Consider the following 26,435-nt stretch of genomic DNA (forward strand, 5'->3'; position numbering starts at 1 on the left):
TGCATCTGGCTCTTTGTTCCAGAATTTATAACCTCAAGTCTACATAGACATTCCTGTAACCCTTGATGTCCTTAAACTTGTTGCTCCTCAGATTTGCTTGGACCTGCCTTTGGCCACTCTTGAAGGGGACAGTCTCCAGAGTGATGCTGGCCCTGTGTTGAGGTTTGAGGACTCCAATGCTGTAGCAGAGAAAAGAGAATGTTAGAAGACCATGTGTGTCATGAGAACTCCAGAGCTCTTTTTCCCTCAGCAACCAGGGCTTTTCTTTCCTGGTGTTCTTAGAGACTGGCCTCGGTGCCAGTCACCAGAAAGAAGGTTAGTGAAAACACCAGGATAAGATGGGGGCAAAGGCCGCGTACTGCCAGCACTCACAGGACTCTCTGCTGTTTCTTGAAGAGCCCGCTTCCTTCCACAGTCAGCACACAGTCTTCCACGTGCTCTGAGAGGGGGTTCGAAAACAGCACCTGGATGGAGAGTGGCTGGTTCACAACGACAGCTCCTAAAACCTGAACAGAGAGATCCAGAGGAGAAGAAGGGAGCAGAAGATTAATCTCATTCCCCAGTTCCTCACCCCCAAACATTTACAGAGGGCATTGCTCTTCAGATCTATTTCCTGAAGACCTGGACTTCTGTGGCCCATGTTTTTCCAGTTATGACTTAAAACCAACTCAGTGGGTCGTCATTAATGTTTTTTAAAAATGCAGTGGAAGAAAAGATCAGTGTATACCACATGAGATACTGTTATGGAAAACTGTGCTTCATTTATACATTCATAGATATTTGTATAAAATGTTTTATATCCCTCAACCCAGCATTTGGAAAAGTCTGATGAATTGAAGTCTCTAGTGATGTTTCCTCTGCTTCAAGGATTTCATCCAAGTGTAAAATAATCCCAAGGGATTCTCATGCATAATTTGAGTGGATAGAATCTTCTCTGGCACTTTCTTACTGCAAGTCCACTCCATTCCTTTCCTCCCTCTTAACATACATAACGGGCTCATTTCTTTTCACCCCAGTGTGTGAGTGAAGAGCAATGAGACATTCAAGACTGTAGAGATATGGAAGTAGCCTCAGGAAACCTGGAGGCACTTTTGGAAACCCTCCCTAAAACAAGACTCCAGTGGCTGTGTTTGCCAGATGCATCCCACCAGGGGGCACCACAGGCTCGCTTAGCAGGGTCTAGGCGGTTACTTGGCCTTTGGGAGACAACACTGGAGACCCATGAAGTCTTCCCACTCAGAGGACCACAGAATGTCACAGCAGGTGGTGTCCTCAGAGGCCAGCTAGCTTAATCCTCTCATTTGACAGTTCAGAAGCAGAGGCCCAGGGACTTGTCCAAGAAGGCACAGCCAAGAAATGGCAAATCAAACCTGAGCTGAGCTCAGGCAGTGCTTTTCTCCCCACTCAGGTTCCTCCCATTTGAGTTCATAGTTTCTTATGTTGACCCTGGGGAAGGCCAACAGTGGGAGGTGGCACAAGAGAGGGATCTCTTCCCATCCTCTCTATGGCACCTGCTCAAGGTCCACCCGTAAGGACTTTAATGGTGCAAGAGGATGGACACCTTGTCCAATGTTTTCAGATGAATCTCATGTTTCTGATAAGGAGGTACCTGGGGACACCAGAAGAGGCAGTGGAAAAGAGGGGCTGCTTTCCTGAACGGACTTTCAGAGGGCTGCACTCCCCCCAACCCCAGCCAGATTACCGGGAGCCCCTGGGCCACTTACATTAATTATGATGCCTGGATAGGCTAGGGTGATGATCTTGTCCACCAGGATCTTTTCCGGACTGCTCTTCTCTTCGCCTAGGGCACTGATGCGGATCAGCTTGTCTGTTGACAGGTACTGGCTATACTGGGAATAGGGAATTCTACAGGAATGGGTCTTTGCTAGGGAGAAAACAAAAAGATGAGGTGAAAGTAGCTGGGAAAATCAGTTAGGCCTGGGTTGGATCTGGGGGACCCTTCTTTGGAGAAAAGGGGACCAACATGTACTAAGCCCTAGTGAAGAAGTTACTAGGTTTTCAGGTGGAGAGGCTGAGGTTAAGAAAGGCAAAATGGTTTCCCCAAGGTCATTCTCCTGGTAATGGATGAGCTGAGGTTCTAACCAATTTCTAGATGCCTCCAAAACTCGGGCTTCCCCTACTAAACCAGGCTCCCTTCCTTGAAGTAGTAAAGGGAGGGAAGGAGGAGCAAGAGAAAGGAGGGAAGGGGAGGGGGGAGGAATCTCTGCCAAAGGGGACATTAAGGAAGACTGGTGTCACAGAGGTCTGTCCCCAAAACCTTGTTGTCTGGCTTGTCCCCACTGGCATTTCCATAACCCACTCTGTGTACACAGACTGTCCCCATGCCCAGACCCAGAGCCCATACCTTCTTCAGGAGAGAGCGTGATGAAGGCTGTGTCCTGCCAGAAAGGGGGCAGGGGGCTGCCATCATGCAGCAGGGATTGGGCACTTAGGTTCACTTTGAGGTCCTTGAACTGGAGTGACATGTTGAGGGCCAGCAGGACAAATCTTATGTCCTGGCCCATGTGGGGAGGATCCAGCAGCTGAAATTTCAGGGAGACGTGGACAATATCACTGGGCCGAAGGGAAGGTGTATGCAGGCTCCAAAGGCCATCCCCGCTCCGTGGCTCAGGTGTGGAATGTTGTGAGTCTGCTTGGTGGGGGTCTTCGGACCTTCCAGCCTTCAACTTCTGAAGAGCCTTCAGGAACACCTGCCTCTCTTGAGGGGAACCTGGAAGGGCAGAGAGAGCATTGGCTGTGGGTCAGACTGACCCAGGGAGGTAAGCCTTGGCCAAACACTGCAGAGCTGTTAAAACCCTCATTTCCAACAACAGACATTCCCTACCATTCATCGGGTGCTTTCTTTTTCTTTCTTTCTTTTTTTTTTTTTTTGAAGATTTTATTTATTTACTTGAGAGAGAGAGGGAGAGAGCAAGCGCGTGCGCGCACGCTCACACACACACACACACACACACACACACACACGGGGGGGGAGGGGCAGAGGGAGAAGTAGGCTCCCCACTGAGCAGGGAGTCTGATGCTCCCCCGTTTAGATAGGGAGGGCCCTCTGGACCTTCTATTTGGTGCCACAAAAGGCCTAGAACGATTTTTTAAAAAAATCACTGGCACCGTTTTATTTATTTGTTTATTTACTTACCTTTAGACCCCCTTTACCCATTTCTCCCATCCCACCCCTCTGCCTCTGGTAACCACCAATCTGTATTCTGTACTATGAACTTGATTTCTTTTCTTTTTTTTATATTCCACATATAAGAGAGGAAATTATACAGTATTTGTCTTTGCTGACTTATTTCACTTAGCATAATGCCCTCAAGGTCCATCCATATTGTTGCAAATGGCAAGATTTCATTGTGGGGTTTTTTTGTGTGTGTGATTGAATAATATTCCAGTGTGTGTATATATACATACATATGTATATATACATATATATATGTATGTGTGTGTGTGTGTGTATATATATATATATATTTAGTTTATCCATTCATCCATCAGTAGACATTGGGCTGTTTCCATAGCTTGGCTATTGTAAACAATGCCACAGTGAACATGGGGGCACATGTATCTTTTCAAGTTAGTGTTTTAGTTTTCTTTAGATAAATACTCAAATGTGCAATTGCTGGGTCATGTGGTAGTTTTATGTTTAATTTTTTGAGGAACCTCCATACTGTTTTCCACAGTGGCTGCACCAGCTTGCATTCTTACCAACAGTGCATGAGGGTTCCTTTTTCTCCACATCCTCGCCAACAACAACAACAACAATATAATCCATATACAGATGAGTAAAATGGGGCTCAGAGAGGTCCTGTCACTTGTCCAAGTCCCACAACTTGCAAAGGGCAGAATCCAGGTAGAAACCAAATCTGCCCAACACCAAAGTCTGTGCTCGTGGTCACTAGACTCTATTCTGCCTTCCCCATGGGAAAGATAAAGGCCCACAGATGGGGAAGAGTAAGGCTCTTAAAGACAGCAGCATGCTATGATTTCCTGTTCCAGAACCAAATGATTGATCAGGTGTAGACTAATTCCTGGAAATGAAAGTGAGAAGCCACAGTAAAATAAATAAATGAATAAATAAAAAATTAAAAAAGAAAAAATAGAAGAGAAAATAAAGTAAAATAAGATAAAATAAAATTCAGGCAAGCTGAATTCCCAGAGAGGCCTGGTTTCAGTCCTAGGATGGTACCGTGGCCAGGATATGCAAGAATATTCACCCATGCTTCCCTAATAATCCCAGCAGATGTGTTCACCTAACACTCACTGCTGCCAGTGTCTTCCCCCAGCCCTTCAGTGTGTCCCATATCCTCCCCAGGCAGAGGCCACTTTTTATCCCCTTGCTCTGGGGATCATTCTAAGCCTGGTTCCAGGCAGATGAGGATCTCAAGGCATCTACTTCAGCAAGAGTGGGCCCAGGGAGATGTGAATCAGATTTAGCTCACCTGTGGTCTGCTCTACCCCCAGAACCTGTCAGGCTGAGCGGGAGGAGATCAAATACTGCCCAACTGAGCAGCACCCTCAGGCCCACAGGAATATGGCTCCAAACCCCCCAGATTACAGTGGAACCCTGCAGACCTCTAGCAATGCTGTCAGTGCCCACTCACATTCCCTTGGCACTCACCAGTTCAGTGTCCACATGCCCTACTTCCAAATTCTAGCAACTACCACTCTTTGAGGCTTTCTTTGCTACCAGAGCTGCCTTAGCCTATGTGTGGAGCAGGCCAAAAGTGCTAGGGACTTGACACCCCAAGGAGAAGGCCTCAGTCCCTGACGGACAGGAGTTGCTGGATAAATAGCCTAGCCCCCTTGCCTCTTGGGTGGGATGAATCTGTGGTGGTGTTCTACATTTCACACTGAGTCCCTGATAGGGTTGCCAGATTTAGCAAATAAAAATACAGGGCCATTTAAATTGAGTTTCAGATTAACAACAAATAATTTGGGCCATGGTTAGACGAAAGCACTACTTGTCCTGTATTTTCCCTGGCAACCCCCCTCACAGAGCTCCCAAGCAGGAGCTGAGCTCCAGCTGCCTGTGACGAGGCACCCTGTGTTGGCTTCCTCCCCCCGCCCCCGTCTCACTTGCTCACCTTCCTTCCTGCCAGTAGTTGCTGGATGGCCTCACAGATAAACCACTTGTACTTGAGTCCTTGCCTCAGGACCTGTTCTGGGCACCCCCACCAAAACAGCCCCAGAGTGGTTGGAGGTGAAGGGGATGATGAGCAGCATGGGGGGCTGTGTTCAATGCTTGCCTCTCACAGTGTAAAGCCCCTTCCTAGGCTCAGATCCTGGAGCTTCTCCGTGGGTCCCGAAGTCCCACATAGATAAACCACAGATACCTACTCACCAGCACTCCTGGCAGCTGCTCAGCTACCTGCCACTCCCACATTTTGCTGATTCACTGTTGCTCGGTTCCTGCCCCTCACTCAGCTTCTGGTCCTCACAGACTGTATGTTTTCGCTTGGCTCCCTGGTGGTTGAACCTAGTGGTTGGTCTTTCTCAAATTTGGGGAATTAATTCACACCTGACTACTTTAGTTGCCTATTTGCCCCTGCTGACTTGAGTAAGAAGCCCCCGCCAGGTCTCCCACCTCTCAGAACCATCCTCTTCAGGGGGTAGGTGTTGGAGTAAACATTCGGCCTTGTATTAGCCTTAGTACTGGCTGGTGGTCTGGATTGTCCTCCAAATACTCAATAAAATGAAGTTAATTAGACAATATGTTAAATGAAATTCATTAAATTAACTAATAGGATAGGGTTTACTAAATCCCCTCCCATCTTGAGAAGGAGGCTAACTTTTCAGGAAGGTAGCAGTGAAGGACTCACATACTGTTGGTGGGGTGCTCACTGGCCTGTGGGATGTGGGGTGGTGTGGGCACAAGGAAGTGAGGCAGTGGGAACATCTCAGCTGGGACCTTAAACCTGAGGAGACAGCGGACCTGGGTTCTGTCCCTCAGGGTCCGTATGGTTTCCCAGCTGGCTGGGAGGTTCCCTGGGGAAGGTGTCCCCAGGACTTGGTCTTTGGCAGGGGCTGGCTCTGTCATACCTTCTAAGTATTTGTAGTTCTCTGTGATGTCATCTCGCTCATCACTTTGAATGCTCTTGGTGCTGATAAAATTGCCAACAGTATTCGTGTCCCGGTGAATTTTCTGCTCCTTCCCTCCATAGACAAGCCAGGACATGCAGTCAGCATTCACCATGGAAAAAGCAAAGGCTGTGTCATAGTTCAGCTCCACCTCTCCCTCTTTGATGGCTCTGACAGAGGCAGGGCCGCAGCAGTAGAGGCCTGAGGAGAACATAGGAGCCACGATGGACCGTTGCTGCAGGGTCAAGCAGGGGCAAGGGCGGTTTCTGTGGGAGTGGGTTCTGCTTTCTGGACAGCCTCACCGTTGCTCGTCTCCTGAGGTGTGGCATCCAACACCTGCCAGCCTCCATATCCAGGAGGGAGGTCCTTTCGGGCCATCCAGCACTCATTCCACACGTGAAAATTCCTAAAGGAGAAGCCAGAGGAGTCAGTGCCAAATGAAGCTAAGGGAGAGCTTGTAGTGCATGTGTTCTTTCTAGAGCAAGGCAGGGGGCGGTGGGCAAATGGACTGCTAAATAGAAAGACAGATTTAGTGCACGCTAGGCTTTAAACCTCTGTGGGTGAGTGGTGGCAGCTCTTCCTCCTGTGAGCCTCGACTTGCTCAGAAAAGAGCTTTCTTCTATGAATAGAGAGTGAAGGCTTCCAGAACTAACTGAAGTTAAAAATCTCTCTCTCACTCCCTCCAAACGGTGGCCCTTTCCTGTGTGTGCTGCTGACTCATGTGTGTCTGGAGGTGAGGCTTCAGGCCCTCTTGTGGTCAGAGCTACAGGCTGATATTAAATGAAGGAGATGACAAAAAGGGAAACCTCACCCAGGGCAGAAAGCTCTTGTGATGTGAGGATTCTAAACTCAGAATCGGTTTTGTGTTCAGCTGCGTCTCAGCCTTTGAGTTGGGATACGGAGCCTGGGACTGGTGAAAGTGAGGGGGGCATGAGAGGGCATTAGGCTTGTGGGCACAGTCCTGCCCAGCTCTCCGCTGGAGGGGTTTGCCCTGGAAAGAGATGGAGAGGTTGCCTCTCACCAGACACTGTCCTTCTTCTTATTCTCCAAGATCCTGCCCGTGCTGTCATAATACTCATCTATGATCAGGTTTCCGTCTGTGTCATGACCAGAGTCAAAGTTGGTGATCACGCGGGTGGGGATCCCCAGGCACCTCATCACTGCAGAGAGAGCAAAAAAATCTCCTGTGGGCTGTGGATTCAGGAACCCTACGGATTCCCTGGGCCCAGGAAAACCATTCAGTTGGCACTTGCAGGACCGGTCAGGAGCTGTCTGGGGCAATGGGTTGGTGAGGTTGCCAACCTCTCTCCCCACCTTCCTCAGCTCCTCTCTGGAGCTCATGGAAGAGACCCTGGGCAAAGGCTGAGCCTCTGGCTGCTCAGACAAGCAATGCCAGGGCCAAACAAGTTGTGAGTTCTCCTGCCTACAAGCAGGAGGGGACAAGCACACCTCCTTTGGCAAGACTCAGTGGCCTGACTCGATCTCACTTCTCTCTTGGCCTAGAATCTCCATCTTCAAGCCAAATAGCTAGAATTTGGGCTCAGACCATCAAATTCTTAGACAAAGAGGTCTGTGACTTGGATTCCCCCTTTTCCATGGATTTATTGGCTTGGAAGCTTATCAAGGAAAGCATCACAAAGGAAGGCAGAAAAGGAAGGAAACTGTGTAACAGAAGCTTAGAAAAGTGAGAGTTTGTACCTAGTAGAGAAATTCTAGAAAGGAGGTACGGCCTTGTTTTTATTCCTGAGGAGGCGTCTCTTCCCTTTGCCAGCCAACTTCTTTGCTTTGTCCCCTGCCATATTTCCCCCCTTCTGCACTCTTTAAGTACAGCAATATCCCCTAGGCCATCCTACCACCAATGCTCTGGGGACCCTCTCCGTTCAAGTCCAGCATTGGCAGGTCACCCCATTCAATAATAATATGATAATAATAATTCAATAATAATAATACCCACCAGGCATATTGCTAAGTTATCCTCAGGACAACTCTAACACAGAAGCTGCTATTATTATCCTCATGTTAAAGATTAAGAGTTGGAGGCTAAGAAAAGTTGGCAACCTTGACCAAAGTCACACAGCTAGGAAATTGCAGACCTATCACTCAAATCCTGATTTCACTGCTAAGCTCATACTCAATTCTGAGCCCACCTCCCAGTATTACACACACAGTTCAGCACTCTAGTATTTTCAACTTATTAAACATATCAAGCATTTTCCTATGTGATCAAATATTGACACAAATCCTGTCCAGGCCAAGGTGTGGACACATCTCTGGGTATAGCTTGGAACAGAGAGGAGAGAAGCCCAAAGGGGAACCTGGAGCTCTCTTGGAGTGGCAGGTCTGTGCAGGGCCAAGAAATGAGGGCAGGGAGTGAGCAGAGCTGACAAGTGAATTGTGGGTGGAGGTAACACAGGACAGCCTCAGATGGGTGGGTGAAGGTTGTCAAAGCTGCCACTAAAGGAACATGAGACAGGAGTAAGGCAAGAGCATTCAGGTGACTCAGGAGCATTGCACTGAACACATTTATGCTGAGATTACAGTCAGGAGTGTGGGTAAAGGGATAATAAGAGAAGGCGCCAAGCAGGGGTTGGCAGTGAGAGCAGGAAGCAAGCCTCCGGAATTCACCCTGATGAATTCATGAACAGCCACTGGGAGTGTCGGTGGTGGTGTCAGCTCCTGCTCAGCAAGGCTGGACGGACCTTTCCCACCTGAACACAGGTCATTATTCTCACGGCACTCTGAAGTTCTCTAGTACACATAGCACATGGCTTGTAATGATTTGTTTGCGAGTCCGCCCTCCCGAGGGCAAGGATTGTGTAATATTCGTCTTTACCATTATACAGCTATTAACAACACAGAGCCAGATCTCTTTTGCAGAAAGGTGGTGCATTGTTGCTAGATGGGTGTCTCATGAATCTTTTGCCCATTCTGGTGGTTTCTGACTTGACACACAGTACTATCGTAATGACTGTACGCTACGCTTTGGGTATCAACCTTGACTGTCAGTAGAGCGTAAGCTTAGAGTGATGATGGGTTTGCCCTGATCCGTTCTCACTCGTTTCTGTTCCTGGCTTGTGAGTGGCCTAGGTTGGGGGACAACAGCCTATCCCAGTGAGGCCACAGTGGGGCTAGAATGGTTGCTTGCATGGGGAGTGAGGCCTCGGCTTTAACTTCCACATCACACTATGGGAGCTAACAGTGCTCAGATCTGCGTGAAGTCATACACATATATTTTTTCCTGTGCTCTTGCTCCCTCTGTCCTACCTGCTCTGTCCTCGCACAAAGAGCTCATCCTGTCTCACGGACTCATCTCTCCCTTGTGTACCCACAACTCCTGAATTTGAATCTTGAGCCTGTATGGAGACCTCACTGCTTCTAAACACAACCTCAGTTGTGCTTGTCTTCCTTGCTGGCCGATGACATCATCATCATCATCATCATAGTGCCAGGCATGGTGCCCAGAACTGCACAGGCATGATCTCATTAAACTATCTCCACAACCCTGGGGTTATCCCCACTTCAAAGAGGAGAAACCTGAAGCTTAGAGAGGTTGAGGTCGCACGGCAGAAAGAGGAGAGCCAGGGCAGGATTTAAGCCCACGTTTCTTTGATCTCAAAGCATCCCCATGCTTCTAGCAACAAGCCACACCACTGTAACTTCACTAGGCATCCCGGCAACACCTCATTCTCAGTGCTCCTTTCTCTGTGGAGTTTTCACTGCCTGCTTCACGCCACACTAGCGTCCCTTCCCGTGCTCTCCCTTAATCCCAGTCACCTGTGCCGCTTATTTTATCACTGGATGGGGCTCTGTGATCTCCCGTATTTGTCTTGTCAGCCAGATTCCAAATCCCCCTAGAGTAGGACTTATAGAGGACACTTTTCTTGCATTTCTTTGTTTCCAGCACAGTGCTGGGCACAGAGTAGATGCTCATTAAATTTGTGTTGACATGCGTTGTCTTTAACCTGTGGATAAGATTCCTGCAGACTATCAGTCCTAGTGACTCACAGTGTGACACGAGACTCAGGTGACTCTTACGTTGATAATTTTGTGGGAGCTGAGCCTTCGTAAAAGGGAGGTGTTTGTGATGCTTAGACAAAGGTGGATAAGATATCAGAATCAAGAAAGGGCTGCAGAGTTCCCAAGGTATAAACCGCACCACACTCCCAGTGTGAATTACTGTGTCTCTTCACTCAGCCATTCAGCAGTCATTCGGTGATACGTGTCAAGCCGCTGAGATTAACCAGGCAGTGGGTTAGACGCACACACAAAAAGGAAAGACATTCCCGTCCTCAAGGAGTGTAGCTCATTTTCGACTGGTGAGGGACATCATCCCAATGGTGTATTAAAACACAGAGTCTGTTTCAGGGCTGGCTGTGAAGCTTCTCACCAGTTCTTTTCTCTCCCTTGCTCCCTTACTACGTCTTCATGTCGAAATGTGGCTCCCATTTAAAAGAGATCAGTGGAAAGTTAGAGTTCAATTTGTTTGGCCAGCTTTCCTGCCACACTTCCATGGCTTATCCTGAAGAATACAGCCAAAGCTTCAGCTAATAGAGTTGAAGTGATTGCATTTAAATGTGATGATATTTAGCATCTTTTAATTTCTCCCTGGACACATTAAGTTTCCAAATGGTTAAAGTATCTTCTCCTCCCATGCCTTTAATTGTTCCTTAAACCAAGGTGGTTATATTGTCTTTATTTTTCAGATATACCTTCACAAGGTCATATTAGAACTGTTCTTGATTGTCTGCAATGACAATGAATCCTAAAACTGCTCTAAAAAATAATGTCTACTATAGGGGCGGCTGGGTAGCTCAGTTGGGTAAGAGTCTGACTGTTGATTTCAGTGTAGGTCATGATCTCAGAGTTGTGAGATCGAACCCCATATCAGGCTCCACACCCAGTGGAGGCCTTAAGATTCTCTCTCTCTTCCTCTGTCCCTCTCCCTGCTCACACTCTCTCTTACTCTCTCTCTCTCAAATAATAATAATAATAATAATAATAATAATAATAATAATAATAATATCTACTTAAAAAAATTACCAGGCATGTAAAAAAGCAGAAAAATATGACTCATAGCCAGGAAAAATGTCAATCAATAGAGCTAGATCTAGAAATGAGAGAGATGATAGAATTAACTGACAAGGACCTTAAAACAGCTATTTTAAATATTATAAATATGCTCAAGAGGAGGTAAAGGAAAACATGAACATAAGAAGAGAAATGGAAGATAGAAAGATGATCCCATGGAACTTCTAAAGATGAAAAATACTATATATAAAACAAAAAGCATATTGGAAAAATATTGCACTATAACAATATACTTTTTCTTCTGTAAGAGCACTTTCAGAGACAATGTTACATATTAAATACATCAAAATGTTTCCCTATCATGGGGGGAGGTGAATAGGAACAGGTTATAAGACAAAAGTGAGGAAAAACCAATTAATTAACTAATTATTTTAAAATGCCTGAAGCAGACCTGGTATGATAAATATTATGAAATGAGGAATATGATTAATTTAACCCTAAAACACTCCACAGAACAGATGAAGGAAATAATGTAAAAAAAGTGATAGAGATGATGGGGAACTGAATGTTAGGGAGTGACTAGAAACACTTTGTGAGTGAGACCGAGCAAGACCTCTGGAGTCCAAGAGGCTGAGATTAAAACAGTATCAGACTAAATATAATAACTAACATTTATATAAAGCTAACCATGTGCCAGGCATTTTTCTAGGTGCTAGCCATATATTAACCCACAACCTAGTAAGGGAACATTCCACACAATCCTAGATGTCTCATAAATCAATGGAGAATAATAGTGTTTGATTTGTGTTTGAGCCAAAAGTTGAGGCAAAATAATGCACCAGGACCTTGGCTGAGGTTCTTTGAGAGCTAAGGGCTCAATAAACAGAATGAGAACAAGTGTTGTATTCAAATGAAGATAATGAGGTACTTTATAGAGGCCACTACACAACTGAGTGAGGAGAAATCTTAGATGGGCATCTAGCCAAGGTGTGTTCAAAAAAGTTTTAAGCAGAGGGTCCTACATGCAAGGCAAGGCATAAGTGGGGATCCAATATACAAAAGATATACACATGGGGTAGTTTTGGGTGAAGAGAGGAGGGCCCAGGCCCAAGCAGCACAGCCTCCTCACTTCCCACCACCCTTCCCACTATGGCTTCTGGGCCCAGGTGTCTACAGAGGAGAGGATCATGCCCCATAGACCTGCTCACAGAACAACGTTCAGGCCCCATAGACCTGCCCCTGTCCCCACTCCATGCAGCTGTGGGCAGGAACAGACCAGGTACCTTCCCAGGATGCCTGGCTTTAAAACAAAAACAAAACCCCAACTTTATTGAGATATAATTCACATACCATAAAATTCACCCTTGTAAAAGGTACAGTTCAGGAGTTCTGGTCCAAGATGGCGATGTAGGAAAACCCTGAACTCACCTCTTCCACAGACACGCCAAATCTATATCTATTTATAGAGCAATTCCTCTTGAAGAAGAACTGAGGGCTGACTGAACAGCTTCTGCACAGCAAAAGATAGACCACATGGAGAGTGGCAGGAGAGAGAGAGACATGGTGAGGAAGGGAACGCCCACCCCAACTCTTCAAACTGTAGCGGGGGAGGGATAGTACTGGGGGACTGCGAGTTAGTCTGCCCAGGGGCACAGAAAAAAAAAAGTGCAGTTTAAAAGGGCAAGGAGAGTGTAAAGGAACCAGCCTTAGAACTCTGACAAATGGCTGGGGTTGAGGGGAGCTGCTGGAACTCTCTCCAGGTTCCCTGTCACAGGGAGTGGATGGCCAGAACAGGAAATGCCTGATGACTAAGAGCTGTGGGTGGCCAGCCCTGGAGTACGGAAAAAGTAGGCCAGAGATTTGTCTGAAATTCCCAAAATAACAGCCAGCTAAATGAATGTCAAAGAAAAAGCCTGTTCAAAAATTGTAAGTGTATCTATGATGCATGCAAATTTTCCTGTTAGTGATTTTTCATTAGGAAGTTGAAGTTAATATGTTGACATTTAAAAAGGCAGTTCTGAACAGAGGCAGTGCTGCAGAAGGGAGAATGCATTTCGGAGTCAGATAGGAGTCACTTGGTCACTTCAAGCCTCAGTTTTCTCATCTGTAAAAGGACGGTTATAATATCTACTTTGCGGGTGGTCATACGGGAAAGTGCCTACCATATGCCTGAAGCACAGAGGATGCTGGGTAAATGGCAGCTGCTAGCGAGGTCTTTGCATCAGTATAGCTTAGTGGTCACAGCATGCCAGACCTGGATGTTAGACTGGCCCTGCTGCTCAATTTGTCTGCAAAGTGAAGATGATGATAATAGAACCTACCTCCTAAGGTTATCTGGGGGATCAAACGAGGTGATCCTAGCTGTACTTACTAAACATTCACTGTGGCCAGACACCGTTTATTCTTAGCACTCTCCATATGTTAATTCCCTCAATCCTTCCAAGAACCCTAAGAGGTAGGTACTATTACTTTCTCCATTATAAGTCTGGGGCACAAGTTAAGTAACTTGCCCAAGGCTATTCAGCCAATTGATGGTAGTGAACCCAAGCAGCCTACCTCCAGAGTCCACATACCTCACCATTTTTCTAGGTTGTCAAGATTTTAGCACAGTGCCTGGCAAAAAAGAAGTCCCCGTTAAATGACAGCTATCGTGAGTGTGAAATAATAATATTACTAATAAATGTGCTTTGGCAGCTATATTGGGCTAAGGAATTTGATAACTTTTAGTGGAGGAAAAAGGCTGGGTCTTACCCATCTTTGTATACAGGTGTACCTGAAGCACAGTGCCTAGTGTAGAATAAGGACTCAATAAGTGTAGCTGGATGAATAAATGAGTTTTTCAAACAGATATATTTATTAATATTCACCATGGTGGCCCTTTTGGGGAAGGCTGCTGCTGCCTGAGCTATAGGTGGATCAAGCCACATTTGACCCACTTTGCCCAACCCTTTGCTTCCCAGGTCACTAAGGGCCCATGATTCTCATAAACATTTTAATTGACCTACTCTCCTTGCATAATCTCCATTCACTGGCTCCACCCCTCCCATCACCCAGTTCCAGACAACCACGCCCAAAACCCTGGTCCTCTCCCTCTCCACGTACACACCCAGCCCATTAGTCTCTCAAGTTTTTCCATGCAGAGGAAAGTTCCCTCTCCATCATGCACAAGATTGATCCATTCTCCGCCTGCCAGTCCTGTGCCCGCTCCCTGGATGGCTCAGACATCCCAGTTCACCCATATCTCTCTGGCTCTGAGTATCAAAGCTGTTGATTTCCTCGTTTCTCATCCCCGGGCAATTAGAGACTCCACCTCAAGGTGAGGCTCCGCAGCTGCAAAGGAGGAAGAGCTCAGGACTTCTTCCTCGTCGACCCATGTGAAGTCATCCTCTGTGGGTGTTGACAGAAACCTCCTTGTACCCTTGGCCAGAGGCCTGGCACTCGCTCCTCAGCAGCTGGGGGGTCTCTAAGCTTCCTCCACGAACCCAGAGATGGGCTTAGCACACATACGCACACAGACTGCACCAGGTTTTGCCATACAGGGAATTTCAGGGTTTTTTCCCCTAAGGTTTATTTATTTATTTTAGAGAGAAACTGAGAACACGGCAGGGAGGGGCAGAGAGAAAGGGAGAGAGAGAGAATCTTAAGCAGACTCCATGCTAAGCACAGAGCCTGTGGAGAGGCTCAATCTCAGGACCCTGAGATCACAATCTGCACCGAAACCAAGAGTTGGACGCTTAACCAAGTGTGCCACCCAGGTGCCCCTGTCATATAGGGTATTTCTACAGGAAAGGCCTGTGCCCACAATGAACGCTAAGTTGTGGGCAGAGCTGATCTACCTGGGTTGGACTAGACAGTCCTGTGAGCAAAGGTGTTATTTGGCCTCTTTCCCGAGCTAACAAGAGTAAGAATTTCCTGACTGTGACCCAAGTCAGGTATACAGATATGTGTGCCTAGAAGCTGAGAGCTGGCCTAGCATGGGGGGGCAGGGTGAGGGTCAGGACCAGTAGCAAGTTGGGCCCTGGGTGAGGCAGAAGTTTTCCTCCTCCTATCTCTGATGTGTGACTCATTTCCAGGTATCAGTTGCCTCAAGATTCACTGCCCCCCTCTTCTTCTGCTGCCCCTCTTGCCACCTACAAATTAACTTCCATCTGCTTTCTTTCCCCCATACTTACTTACTTACTTTTAAAGAGTTATTTATTTATTTATTTATTTATTTATTTATTTATTTATTTATCTATTTAAGAGAGAGGGCACAGGAGCCTGAGGGGCAGGATTGGTGGCAGAAAGTGAGGGAGAGAATCTCAAACCGACTCCCTGCTGGGCACAGAGCCCGTCTCCCTAGGGCTCAATCTCATGGCCCCGAGATCATGACCTGAGCTGAAATCAAGAGTCGGATGCTTGATTGACTAAGCCACCCAGGCACCCCCATACATATTTTTTAGCTTTTCTTTTTTCTTTTTTTTTTTTTGAAGATTATATTTATTTATTTGACAGAGAGAGTGAGAGAGTGGGTGCACACAAGCAAGGGGGAGCGGCAGGCAGAGGGAGAGGGTTAGGCAGGCTCCCCGCTGTGCAGGGAGCCCGATGCAGGGCTTGATCCCAGGACCCTGGGATCATGACCTGAGCTGAAGGCAGATGCTTAACTGACTGAGCCACCCAGGCGCCCTGATTTTCTAGGTTTTCTTGTACTAATGTAGCAACTACTCTCTATTTGTAAAGCTGATCTCCCATTTTCCTCCATCCCTTACCTCCCTTGCCTGAGTCAAGCCTCTAGGCCTGCTGAACACGAGACAACTCCAAATTCAAAAGGTCATTTTACTTCAACCGCCATCTTGCTCTGGCCCCATGGCCCATACCATCTGTGATGCACATTTTCCTCTCATGTCAAGGCCACCCTCCGTGCTCAGAAAGGGCACTAATCAGTTTGTAAGTTAAGTTTTCTAATTACTGGCCTTTCGTCTCATTCCTGTCTTGGACCAGACAATTTCTAGCCAGGCTCTTAGGTTGTCCGAAATCAAAGGAAGAGAAGAGCAGGGAAGGGTGCAATTTCTACCTCAGAACCATCCTGTACCATAAGCCCAGACACATGAAGCCTGGAGTCAGTGATGAGACAGTTTTACAGAAAGGGCTTCCTTGGAAACATTCCCTGGTGGGAACTGTGCAAGACTGGGATGAGAATGGTCCAGAGGGCTACGACATGAGGCAGTACACTTTTGGTTCTCTCCATGGGGCCCTTTCCACTCCGTACCTGTGCACATGATGGCAGCAAAGACCCAGCACTGCCCGTAGCGCACTGGCTGGCAGCCTGTGGCATGCCACTGTTTCAGGATGGCCACGCTGCCCGTCCACTCTGCAGGGTTGACACCATCTAAGTAATTCTCACTCCAGTTTCCATTGAGCACCCCGCTGTCATCGTTGCTGTTGATCTGAAGAGAAACCATTCGTAGACACATGAGAAGCAAGATGTAATGTGTGGGTGCCTGGCAAGGTCTGTGGGCCTGAGACACAGCGGACTCTTTGATCTCATTTTACATGGAAATTTCCAGACCTGCTAAGGAAGCTGGTGGTTCTGACTTGTCTCCACCATTAATCAGTTTATTATTCTATTTCTACCCACTGCCTGCAAAGCTAGAGCTTGGCTCTGAGAGCTCTCAAAAATACTTCAGAGGGAAGGAAATTTAGAAAAGACAAGACCACTTCCCAAACCAGAGCTACACTCAGCCTTCCCTAAAACATGCAATTGGAATTAATCAAGGTGATGGCCCACACCCAGCTAATTCAGAGCTCCGCTGAGAAAACCTGTTACCCAGATTTTTTCTCAGTCTCAGCCAAATTGGTTTTGCCAGAGGGCCCCTGCTCTTGACTCTTCATCCCTCCATTGCAGGGGGCAACTGTGAGTGGGCACCCCCACCCACACATGGCTTCCTCCCTCCCTGGACACACCCTGGGTGGGCAGAGCCAGAGCCAAGCTCACCATGGCACACACCACTCTGCTGATGTAGACGGGGCTTCCCCGAAGGGCACAGTCTGTGGCTGGGTCCGTCTGGAAGTTCAGGCTCTTGTCTAGCAGCTCCAGGCAGATGTCTATGATATTCTCTTCAAACTAGAAGGGGAGATGTAGAGAGGCAAAACGCCCATGATTGGCACATGTAGATACAGAAAGAAATTCATGACCACCCCACCCAGCTCTCCAAAAGAGTGTGTTTGTGGAATACAAACCCATGTGGAAGGTAACTGTGTCCAGTAGCCCAGACACGAACTGCCTCCTGAGCAGGTGCAGGGTCTCAGAGCTCTGGGGTCACAACTCACCCAGTTTGTATATCCTACAAATCAAACCCCTGGAGTGTTTGCCAATGAGTCTGGTTTAAAAGTCTCTATTTCCCTCTTTACCTTTCAATGCCCACACTCTTGGAGCCCATGGGATGTTCTTGCTAAAACCCTATTGCCTCATCTTCCACCTCCACCTGCTGACCCAGCTCATCATTGGCAGCTACTGCTCAGGTGCTGATGCCAACTCGTCTTGGCATCTGTGACTCAGTTGGGCTCTGGAATGACTAATAGCCTGTGAGGTATGGAAACTTCCCACCCAAGGCAGGCTGACTTGTCCTTTGGGCTTGGCATGGATGCCATTTTATCTGAGGCTTTCCCTGAACCCGAGCCTGGTTTAGCTTCAGTTATGATCAAGCCAAGTTTTGTCTTCCTTGCCTGGGCATATGCTCTGTTTCTCTCCAGCTGTTCTTGCAACTCTATGCCCCAGACCTGGCACAGTGCCCAGCACATAGTAGGGATCCCATGCATTCAACTCCATGGTTGAATGAGAATAAATGAATGCATTTATTCCCATGTAATATTCCCACTGGACAATAAACAGGATTAGGAGGCTTCTCTGATCATCTTCCCCAGGGGACAGTTTCATCAGTTCACTTTTCTGCTTTGAAATGTTCAAAAGCCTCTAGGTCTTCAGAATCAATGCTCTAACCTCCTCTATAAGTCACATAAGGCCTTCCCTGATCCGGCCCCCTTCTACCTCTCCAGCCTCATGTCTTAATACCTCCTGCTTCATCATTTTGCTCCAGCAACACCAGATTCCTTGTAACCCTTGGAGCAGACCAAACTGTTTCTCACCTTTGTGTTTTGGCTCATGCTCCCCTCTGCCTGGGATAGTTTCCCCATCTTCCTTCACTTGGGTAACCCAGTTCAAGCCCCTCTCCTCCTAGGAAGCTTCCCTGACAGCTCCATGCCCAATCACATGCTCCTCCTCCAGGCTCCCAGAACATCCTGTGCCCGTCTCCGCCTTTGCAATTCTCACTGCTTGGTAAATGACCTGCTTATGTGACTGAGTCTCCAGTACACCATGAGCTCAGTGGCCGCATTTAATTCATTTCACATCCCTAGCACCTAGCACCCTGCCTGGCACTCAGCAGACATTCAGTGTAAGTCTACTGAACGAGAGGGAAGGAGAAAAGGAGGGACCCAGGGCTCAGAAAGAAGCAGTTGCTCACTTCTGTCGCTCACAGATGATGGTAAGCTCCTGTCTCCAGGGGCTCTCCAGATCCTCATTTGTCTATGCTAAGCGAGGAGCTGGGGAGGTCATTTGGGGCCTGTTGAGGCTGCCAGGTCTCATCTTGCCTGTGGGCACCTGGGGGGCATAGGCTATGTGGCTGAGGCCACATGTGTTAGAGTTCTGTTTGGGCAAGTCCAGGAGAGGAACCCATATCAAATGGACACAAGGCTCCACAAGGGCCCCCAGGATTTCCCAGCCAATAGCCATCTGGCTTCTGGGGCTGGTCTTCTCCCAGCAACAGTGTTGAGAGAGAACCCTCTTTCCCGTCCTGGTGCTGGACTGCCTTGAGCACCTGCTGGGGGCTGAGCTTAATGTGGGAGGCAGGCTTTCATTAAGGCAGGAGTTGCAAAGCACTGTGATGAACATGATGCTATTTTTACAAATAAAATCATGTTTTAGGATACGCACAAAAAAGAAAACATAGAGAGACATACACCATTCTGATGACAGTGCTTAGCATGGCCTTCATACTCTACCGATTTTTGCAATGTTTCCTTGTAAAGTTTTTAAAACAGCCATGTATTAGTTTTATAACGAAAAAGATATCTAATCAAAACCAACAAAGAGGCAAAAGTAATCAGGAAGGTAATGCATCACTGCTCACCAACCCTGCTTCTGGCTGCGATGCTCAGGGCCAAGTTTCCTCAGTGTGACAGAACTGATCCTAGGGTGCGTGGCCTGGGTGATGAGGGTGACGTGAGAGAGGCAAAGGAGGCCCTACTGGAAACAGTTCAACAGACAAAAAAACAGGCACCATCATGGCCATCATCACTCTTGTCCCTTTGTCCTCATCATCATGCTCAGTGGAATTCCAGGGTGGGTGCCTTTAGTTGCCCTTCCCCCTTAGATCCTGATGTCCAAACCAGATATGATCAGCAAAGAATACCTTCCAGCTTTCTATGATTGCTCATCTAGCTCTCTGGAGTGTTATCTCACACCTTACTGTTCCCATTTGTCAGTTCTGGGTGAACCCTGCATGAGGAGAACCCTCCCATCCTGCTCCTGTTCCCCTCTTCCCATGAGCCATGAGTAGGACTCAGACTCACCTGTCCATAGTTCCAGGGGCATGGGCGAATCCAGTTCTTGTTCCCTTGGTAAATGAAACCATAATCGTTCACAACATATTCCTGCCTCTGGGGCTCACTGTCCAAGTAGACAGAATCCTCTAGGAATCAAAGTGGGAGGACACAAAGCAGAGAAGTCATTTTGCCCTTCCCGCCCCATTCTCATCCCCAGAAAGCAAAGTCCCATGGAAACTGAGCCCTGGGGGCTCCTGGGTGGCTCAGATGGTTAAATGCCTGCCCTTGGCTTAGGTCATGATCTCAGAATTCTGGGATCAAGCCCTGCTCTGGGCCCTGGGCTCCAAGCTCTGGCTTCAGTGGGAAGTCTGCTTATCCCTCTCCCCTTGCCCCTGCCTGTGCTCTCTTTGTCTCTCAAATAAATAAGTAAAAAATATATATATATTTTAAAGAGCTCTGGGGAGGGCATTGGATGACACCAAGAGGGGCAGAAGGCGGCTGGTTCTTGGAGAGACCCACCTTCTACAATCCCTCAACACCAGCCACAGGTTCGATACAAACATGAGGTTGAACAGCAAAAATTTGCTTTGGTGGAATTTCTTGGTTCGCCAAGCACATTTATATCCTGACCCCATTTAAGATTGAGGGAACAGGCTCAAAGTGATAACTTGTCTAAGTCACATGTAAGTACAGAGTGAAATTTGAACACAAAGTCCATATGATACCATATTCCATGATCTTTCTGCTATACTCAACTAATCCTGATTGGAAACCAGAATTCTGGGGTTGGCATTAACCTCCTCATTCCTTTTGTAGGAATTTAATCTAAAGACAGTATTTAGGAAGTACACAGAGATTTGGGTGCTATGCTATTTATCTGAGTGCTGTTTATAACATTGAAAAGCTGGAAACAACCTAAATGCCTGGTTCTTGGGAGCTGGTTAAATAGCCATAATTCTGTACACTATTAATGTAAGATTACAAAATTTTATAGATAGGCATCGAAATCTACACATGATATATTAAGTTTAAATGGGTTATGTAATAATATTACTGCATAAATCGATGTTTGTTAAAAACGTATTTATGCAGAGGATTTTGAAGGCTATTCTAAAAGGTGTTAATAGTAATTTTTTTCTTTTTGCCTATTGATATTCTCTAGATTTTCTGGAATGAACACGTATTACTTTCATGATGTAAAAAATGATCTTTTTAAAGTTGAGAATGAACAAACAAAGGCCATGGGACCAGGTGTCCCCTTTGCAGGTCCTGGAACAGTCTGGAAGCCTCGCCAAAGCCTTAGGTAGAAGTACTCTCCTCGCTTCCTCAGACTCTGCCTGCATGGACACCGGTGAAGGAGGACCCCTGGGAGAGATGCCTTTTATTGAGGTCTTGCACCAGTGCGGTGAGACCTGCGGGTTCACAGTTGAGACCACACACATCCCTCCTGACATTGGGGGCTAGCAGTGGCCAGACCTGCAGGGCGGGGCTCCCCAGCCAATATCTTGGACATGGTGATGGGGTAGCCACTGATCCTGACTTCAGCCCCTATTGCTCCCTAGTCCCATACTGAGTCTCCTTGGAACCTGGATGGTGCACAGCTACAAAAAACAAGTCCCCACAGATATCACTGTCCTTTTCACAGCTCAGGGGAGACCTCAGTACAGTCTGAAACCCACAGTCTTGGAGGCCAGGAGGGGGGTGTGTAAGAGAGGGAGAGATAGAGACAGACAGACAACTGTCTTCCTTGACCCAGTGGTAGGGCCTTTTCACATGGTTAATGGGTGAGAGCTCTTAGTGGGTTAATGGGTGAGTGCCACTTAGTGACACTTGCTGTGGGTGGTGGGAGGTGGTTAGAGATGCTAGATCCCAGCCAGTTCTGGTACGACTCACCTGGTCCCCTCAGGATAAGGTTGGGGGGAGCAGGTAGATGAGAGGGAGGAAGGAGAAGGGACATCCTCTAACTAGAAGTAAGACTGTTGAGTCTGGCCTCTGCCCAAAATCTCACCAGCCTCATTCTCTTCTCTTAACTCTTCCTGCCCTTCTTCCCACTCTTTCTTCTTGGCTTGTCCTTCATTCTGCCCACACCATATCCGTATGTCTGTATAACTACTCTGCCCCCAGGTAGACTTAGATGACAGGGATTGTGGGACAGGTAGTGCTGGGCTATTCCCTGCAGCTTTGTTTGTCTAAGACAAAGACTGGAAACAGCCAAAACACCCATAAATAGGAGACCGGTTAAAAACATTTGGTGCATCCAAACAGTGGAGTAATTGTATCCACTAAAAAGAACATATTGATAGGAGAATACATTCAAAACTGAATTGTTGAATGAAAAAAGCAAGTTAAAGCATACCATTCATGGTATGATTATATAATCATACACATACACATACACATACATGTATAAATACATATTTATTTAAGCATAGAACATTTTTGTAAGGCTACACAAGAAAATGTGAACAGAATTTTCCTCTGGAAGATGTACCTTGGAGATTGGGATAAGGTTTTACTTGTCACCTTCTACTTTCCTTCCTGCCTCCTTTCTTTCTTCCTTCCCTTCCCTTCCCTTCCCTTTCCTTTCCTTTCCTTTCCTTTCCTTTCCTTTCCTTTCCTTATTTCTTCTTTCTTTCCCTTTACTTTAGTCCACACTAAAAGAAATTTTACTTATTTTCTTTTAATGAAAAACTTTAAGTTAACTTAAAAATATATGGTGGGGGGACGCCTGGGTAGCGCGGTCGTTAGGCGTCTGCCTTCGGCTCAGGGCGTGATCCCGGCGTTGTGGTATCGAGTCCCACATCAGGCTCCTCCGCTGGGAGCCTGCTTCTTCCTCTCCTACTCCCCCTGCTTGTGTTCCCTCTCTCGCTGGCTGTCTGTCACATAAATAAATAAAAAATCTTAAAAAAAAAAAATATGGTGGGGCACCTGGTTGGCTCAGTTCCTTAAGCATCTGCCTTCGACTTGGGTCATGATTCTGGAGTCCTGGGATCAAACCGTGCATCGGGCTCCCTGCTCAGTGGGGAGCCTGCTTCTCCCTCTCCCTCTGTGCACCCCCGCCATGCTCTCTCTCTCTCAAATAAATAAATAAATTCTTTTTTAAGATGTATGGTAAAGGTAGATGTTAATAGTGGTGAAACTTAATTATAATAGTTTTCTTTTTAAGTAAAGATGAACCGGCTCATGTTTCTTAAATTCTAAATAAGTAAATAAATAGAACTTCTCCCTGCCCTGTTTGTTGGTGGTTGGGAGTAGATGCTGAGTGCATGCAGCTGGGAGGTTTCTGGTAGCCAGGGAACAGGGGTCTAGAAATCCTTGAGCCTGGCTCTCTGTGGAAGTGACAAAGGGGCAGAGACAAGACACCCCCCACACAGGCGCTCCACCTTACCTGGGCACCAGGGATTGAAGAGCAGGATGAACTCCCCAAGCTGGTAGGCTGTGACAGACCTCTGGAAAGAGTCAATATGAACTTTCAAGAGATACCGACCTACAGCTGCCACAGGAGGGGCGCACAGGCTCACCTCCAGGGAGCTGGCCCCGTTGGTCTCCAGCGAGGCAATCCACGGGCTGGGGCCATGACGACCTGTCAGGCTGAACAGGGCTCGAGTGCCATTGGACAGGTCTGGAAGGGGTCCTGGGAGGGAAGCAGAACAGAGGCTCTCTGCAGTACCCTCTCAACCGTCCAGAATCTCCCTAAGTCCACACACCACACACACACACACACACACACACACACACACACACACACACACACACCCCTCAGGGGTCCTCACCAGTCTCAGCCACGAAGATGATATTGTCTAGGCCTGGCTGGAAGCCCCGGTTCCTGAAGTACAGAGTGATGTTGAAAGCCTGGCCCCGGCGGACTAGGAGGCGGTCAGAGCTGATCTCATCTGTGTGGTGCCGCACGTTGTTCCAGGTGCTCTGGAGGTCTGTGAGGGCCACCTCCAGCCCTGCGAGAGGCAGCCAGGGACATATGAAAGAGCAGGGTTGTGGAGCCTGGTCCAGTCCCGCCCACCACTTATCAGTTGTATAAACTTGAGCCTCAGTTTCCGAGTCAGTAAAACAGAATCCATGATACCAGACTTACGAGGTTGGTATGAGGATTAAGTGAGGATCCACACATGCAAGTGCCTTTTTCTTACTTCCTTCTTCCCTCCCTTCCTTGCTCCTAGGACCCTCTGTACCCATCTTGTTTACACCCTCCTGGTGATGCATGGCTTTCTGCCTCTGTCCAACCCCTTTTCTAGTCCTGGCCAAGTTTGATTGCTCCCTAGCATGTCTCCAGATTCACCCCAGCATCCAGTTTTTGGACTCAAGTTAACAGTTTCACTTGCTCCTATACCAGCCTCCACATCTAGATCTCGGTAGTTAGCTGCTATGCTTTCAGCAGTTTGCTGACTCTCTGACCACCACTAATGCCATGTGCCTAATGCCCTGGGAGATGGGATGCTGAGGACAGTCAAAGAAAGGCCCACTCCCAGGGGCATCTGGGTGGCTCGCTGGTTAAGCATCCAACTCTTGGTTTTGGCTCAGGTCATGATCTCAGGGTTATGAGATTGAGCCCCGCGTAGGGCTCCACACTCAATGGGCAGTCCGCTTGGGTTTCTCTTCTTTCCCTCTCCCTCTGCCCTTCCCCCTCCTCAAATAAAAATAAATCTTGAAAAAGAAGAAGAAGGAGAAGAAGAAGGAGAAGGAGAAGGAGGAGAAAGTCCCACTCCCTGCCTTCTGGAACTTCTAATAAAACATAGATTGATCTCACTGTTCTCCAACTGTGTCTTCCCAAAAAAGGCTCCACTTCCATTTGCCTTACAGTGGTCCCCAGGCACCTGGGCTCATAAGGTATAAAGCACAATTGGCTCACCTATCTCCTTCTTAGTCATTATCCATTCGTGTGTGGACAAGTCCCTTTACCCCATTAAAATATCTCTGGTGTCCACCTGTCCCTTTGCACATTTACATAATTCTGACCTCCTCACTTCATTCCTAGTGACCATAATAGCCTCCATCAGGTCTTCTGCTTCTTACACCACCCCCTCCTAACACATCATGAGATTATCTTTCCTCAAGACAAATTGAACATGCCATCTTTCTGCTTTAAAAGTTCTGAGATATCCCACAGCCCATCATACAAAAGACATACTCCTTAACCTGACATTTATGATCCTCCACATCTGGTCTTCACCTACACTTGCATTCTCACGTCTCACCACTCCCAGCATGGGCCCTCTCCTCTAGGCAATATGTCCTCAAGCAAATGATAGCCTTACCTGTCCATGTTTTTTGATCCCGCTATAACCCCAACTTAGGATGCCCTCTCATTCCATCTGTCCCAATCAAATATCTAACCAAATTTCACCTGTCCTCCAAGGCCTCTTGAAGACACACCTCTTTGATGAAACCTGCCCCAGTTGACCCACACTCTTCCCATCTCCCACTGACCTACAGTACTTAACTACATCACTTACAGAGAAACTTAATTGCTTCATTGTGTTTATATCATGCTCATTTGTTCATTTTTATCAACAAACTTTTACTGAGAACCTACTAATTTCAGAATCAGCAAGAGATGTTCAGATATTTTTGTAGTTTTTTATTTGTCTGCCTTCCACCGTGAGATGTAAGCCAATGAGGATAGAGGCCTAGCTGTTTTGTCTCAGCTATATGTACATTATAAGAAATACAAACCAAAGCATTTGACAAGATCCAACACCCTCTTATAATAAAAATACAGCAAGTAAATTACCTCTAGGAAAATAAGTAAACTTGCTCAACCTGATAAAGAGTATCTATGAAAAATCCAGCCAAAACCATACCTAATAGTGAAAAACTAGATACTTCCCCCTAAGATTAGGAAGAAGACAAGGATGTTCCTCTCTCCCCATCTATTAACATTGTACTGGAGTTTCTAGCCAATATACACTGGAAAGAAGAAGTACAATTATCTTTATTAACATACAACATGATCTTGAATATAGCAAATCCTAACAAGTCCACACACAAAATTGGAACTAGTAGACACATTCATTCACATTCATCAAAAATTAATTATATTTCTATACACTCGTAATGAATGAAGTTGCAACCCTACCTCATACCATATACAATAATGGACTCAAAATCAATCAAAGATTGAATGTAAGAGCTAAAACTATAAAACATTTAGAAGAAAACATCGGGGTAGATCTTCATGATCTTGAACTAGGAAATGGTTTCTTAGATATGAAATAGAAGCACAAGCAATGAAAGAAAAAAACTATACATTGGACTTCATCAAAATTAATAACTTCTTGTTTCAAGGACATTGTCAATAAAGTAAAAAGACAACCCACAGAATGAGTGAAAATATTTGTAAATCATATATCTGATAAGGGACTGGTATCAAGAATATAAAAGGAGGGGCGCCTGGGTGGCTCAGTTGGCTAAGTGGCTGCCTTTGGCTCAGGTCATGATCCCAGGGTCCTGGGATTGAGCCCCAGATCCTTGGGCTCCCTGCTCAGCAGGGAGTCTGCTTCTCCCTCTCCCTCTCCCCTCTGCCCTGCTTATGTTCTCTCTTGTGCATACTCTTTCTCTCGAATAAATAAATAAAATCTTTTTAAAAAGAATATATAAGAATTTGTATGACCTAATGATAAAAAATAACCCAAATAAAAAATGAGCAATTGATCTGAATAGACATTAAAAAAAAAAAAAGCAAAAGGCCAATAAGCAAATGAAAAGATGCTAAA

The 26,435-nt window shown here is 46.7% G+C and overlaps 2 protein-coding genes across 3 annotated transcripts in view; one reads left to right on the forward strand and one right to left on the reverse strand.

Annotated features, from left to right (window-relative positions):
- On the reverse strand, positions 1-24,590 carry TGM5 (transglutaminase 5). The gene is made up of 13 exons (XM_045815599.2): positions 24,572-24,590; positions 23,481-23,660; positions 23,096-23,341; positions 19,735-19,853; positions 17,099-17,227; positions 16,373-16,550; positions 7,118-7,256; positions 6,399-6,502; positions 6,058-6,297; positions 2,366-2,731; positions 1,725-1,885; positions 373-506; positions 1-179 (listed from the first exon to the last, which is right to left on the reverse strand). Exons 1-13 carry the CDS (start codon positions 24,588-24,590, stop codon positions 26-28), a joined length of 2,169 nt encoding a protein of 722 aa, XP_045671555.2. The 3' UTR covers positions 1-25.
- CCNDBP1 (cyclin D1 binding protein 1) overlaps positions 1-26,435 on the forward strand; it is a 77,818-nt gene that overhangs the window by 37,068 nt on the left and 14,315 nt on the right. The gene's annotated exons all lie outside the window — the stretch shown is intronic.

This window comes from Ursus americanus, chromosome 36 (genome assembly GCF_024610735.1).
Source record: "Ursus americanus isolate L20-20 chromosome 36, mUrsAme1.1.p, whole genome shotgun sequence".
Lineage (NCBI taxonomy): Eukaryota > Metazoa > Chordata > Mammalia > Carnivora > Ursidae > Ursus > Ursus americanus.

What these genes read in the sequence shown, in the direction of transcription:
- TGM5 (XM_045815599.2), bottom strand. An exon ending in CTTCAATCCCTGGTGCCCAG is followed by an intron (nt 19,854 to 23,095) that starts GTAAGGTGGAGC and finishes TTTGATTCCTAG; the next exon opens with AGGATTCTGTCTACTTGGAC. An exon ending in CACGCTCTCTCCTGAAGAAG is followed by an intron (nt 1,886 to 2,365) that starts GTATGGGCTCTG and finishes TTTTCTCCCTAG; the next exon opens with CAAAGACCCATTCCTGTAGA.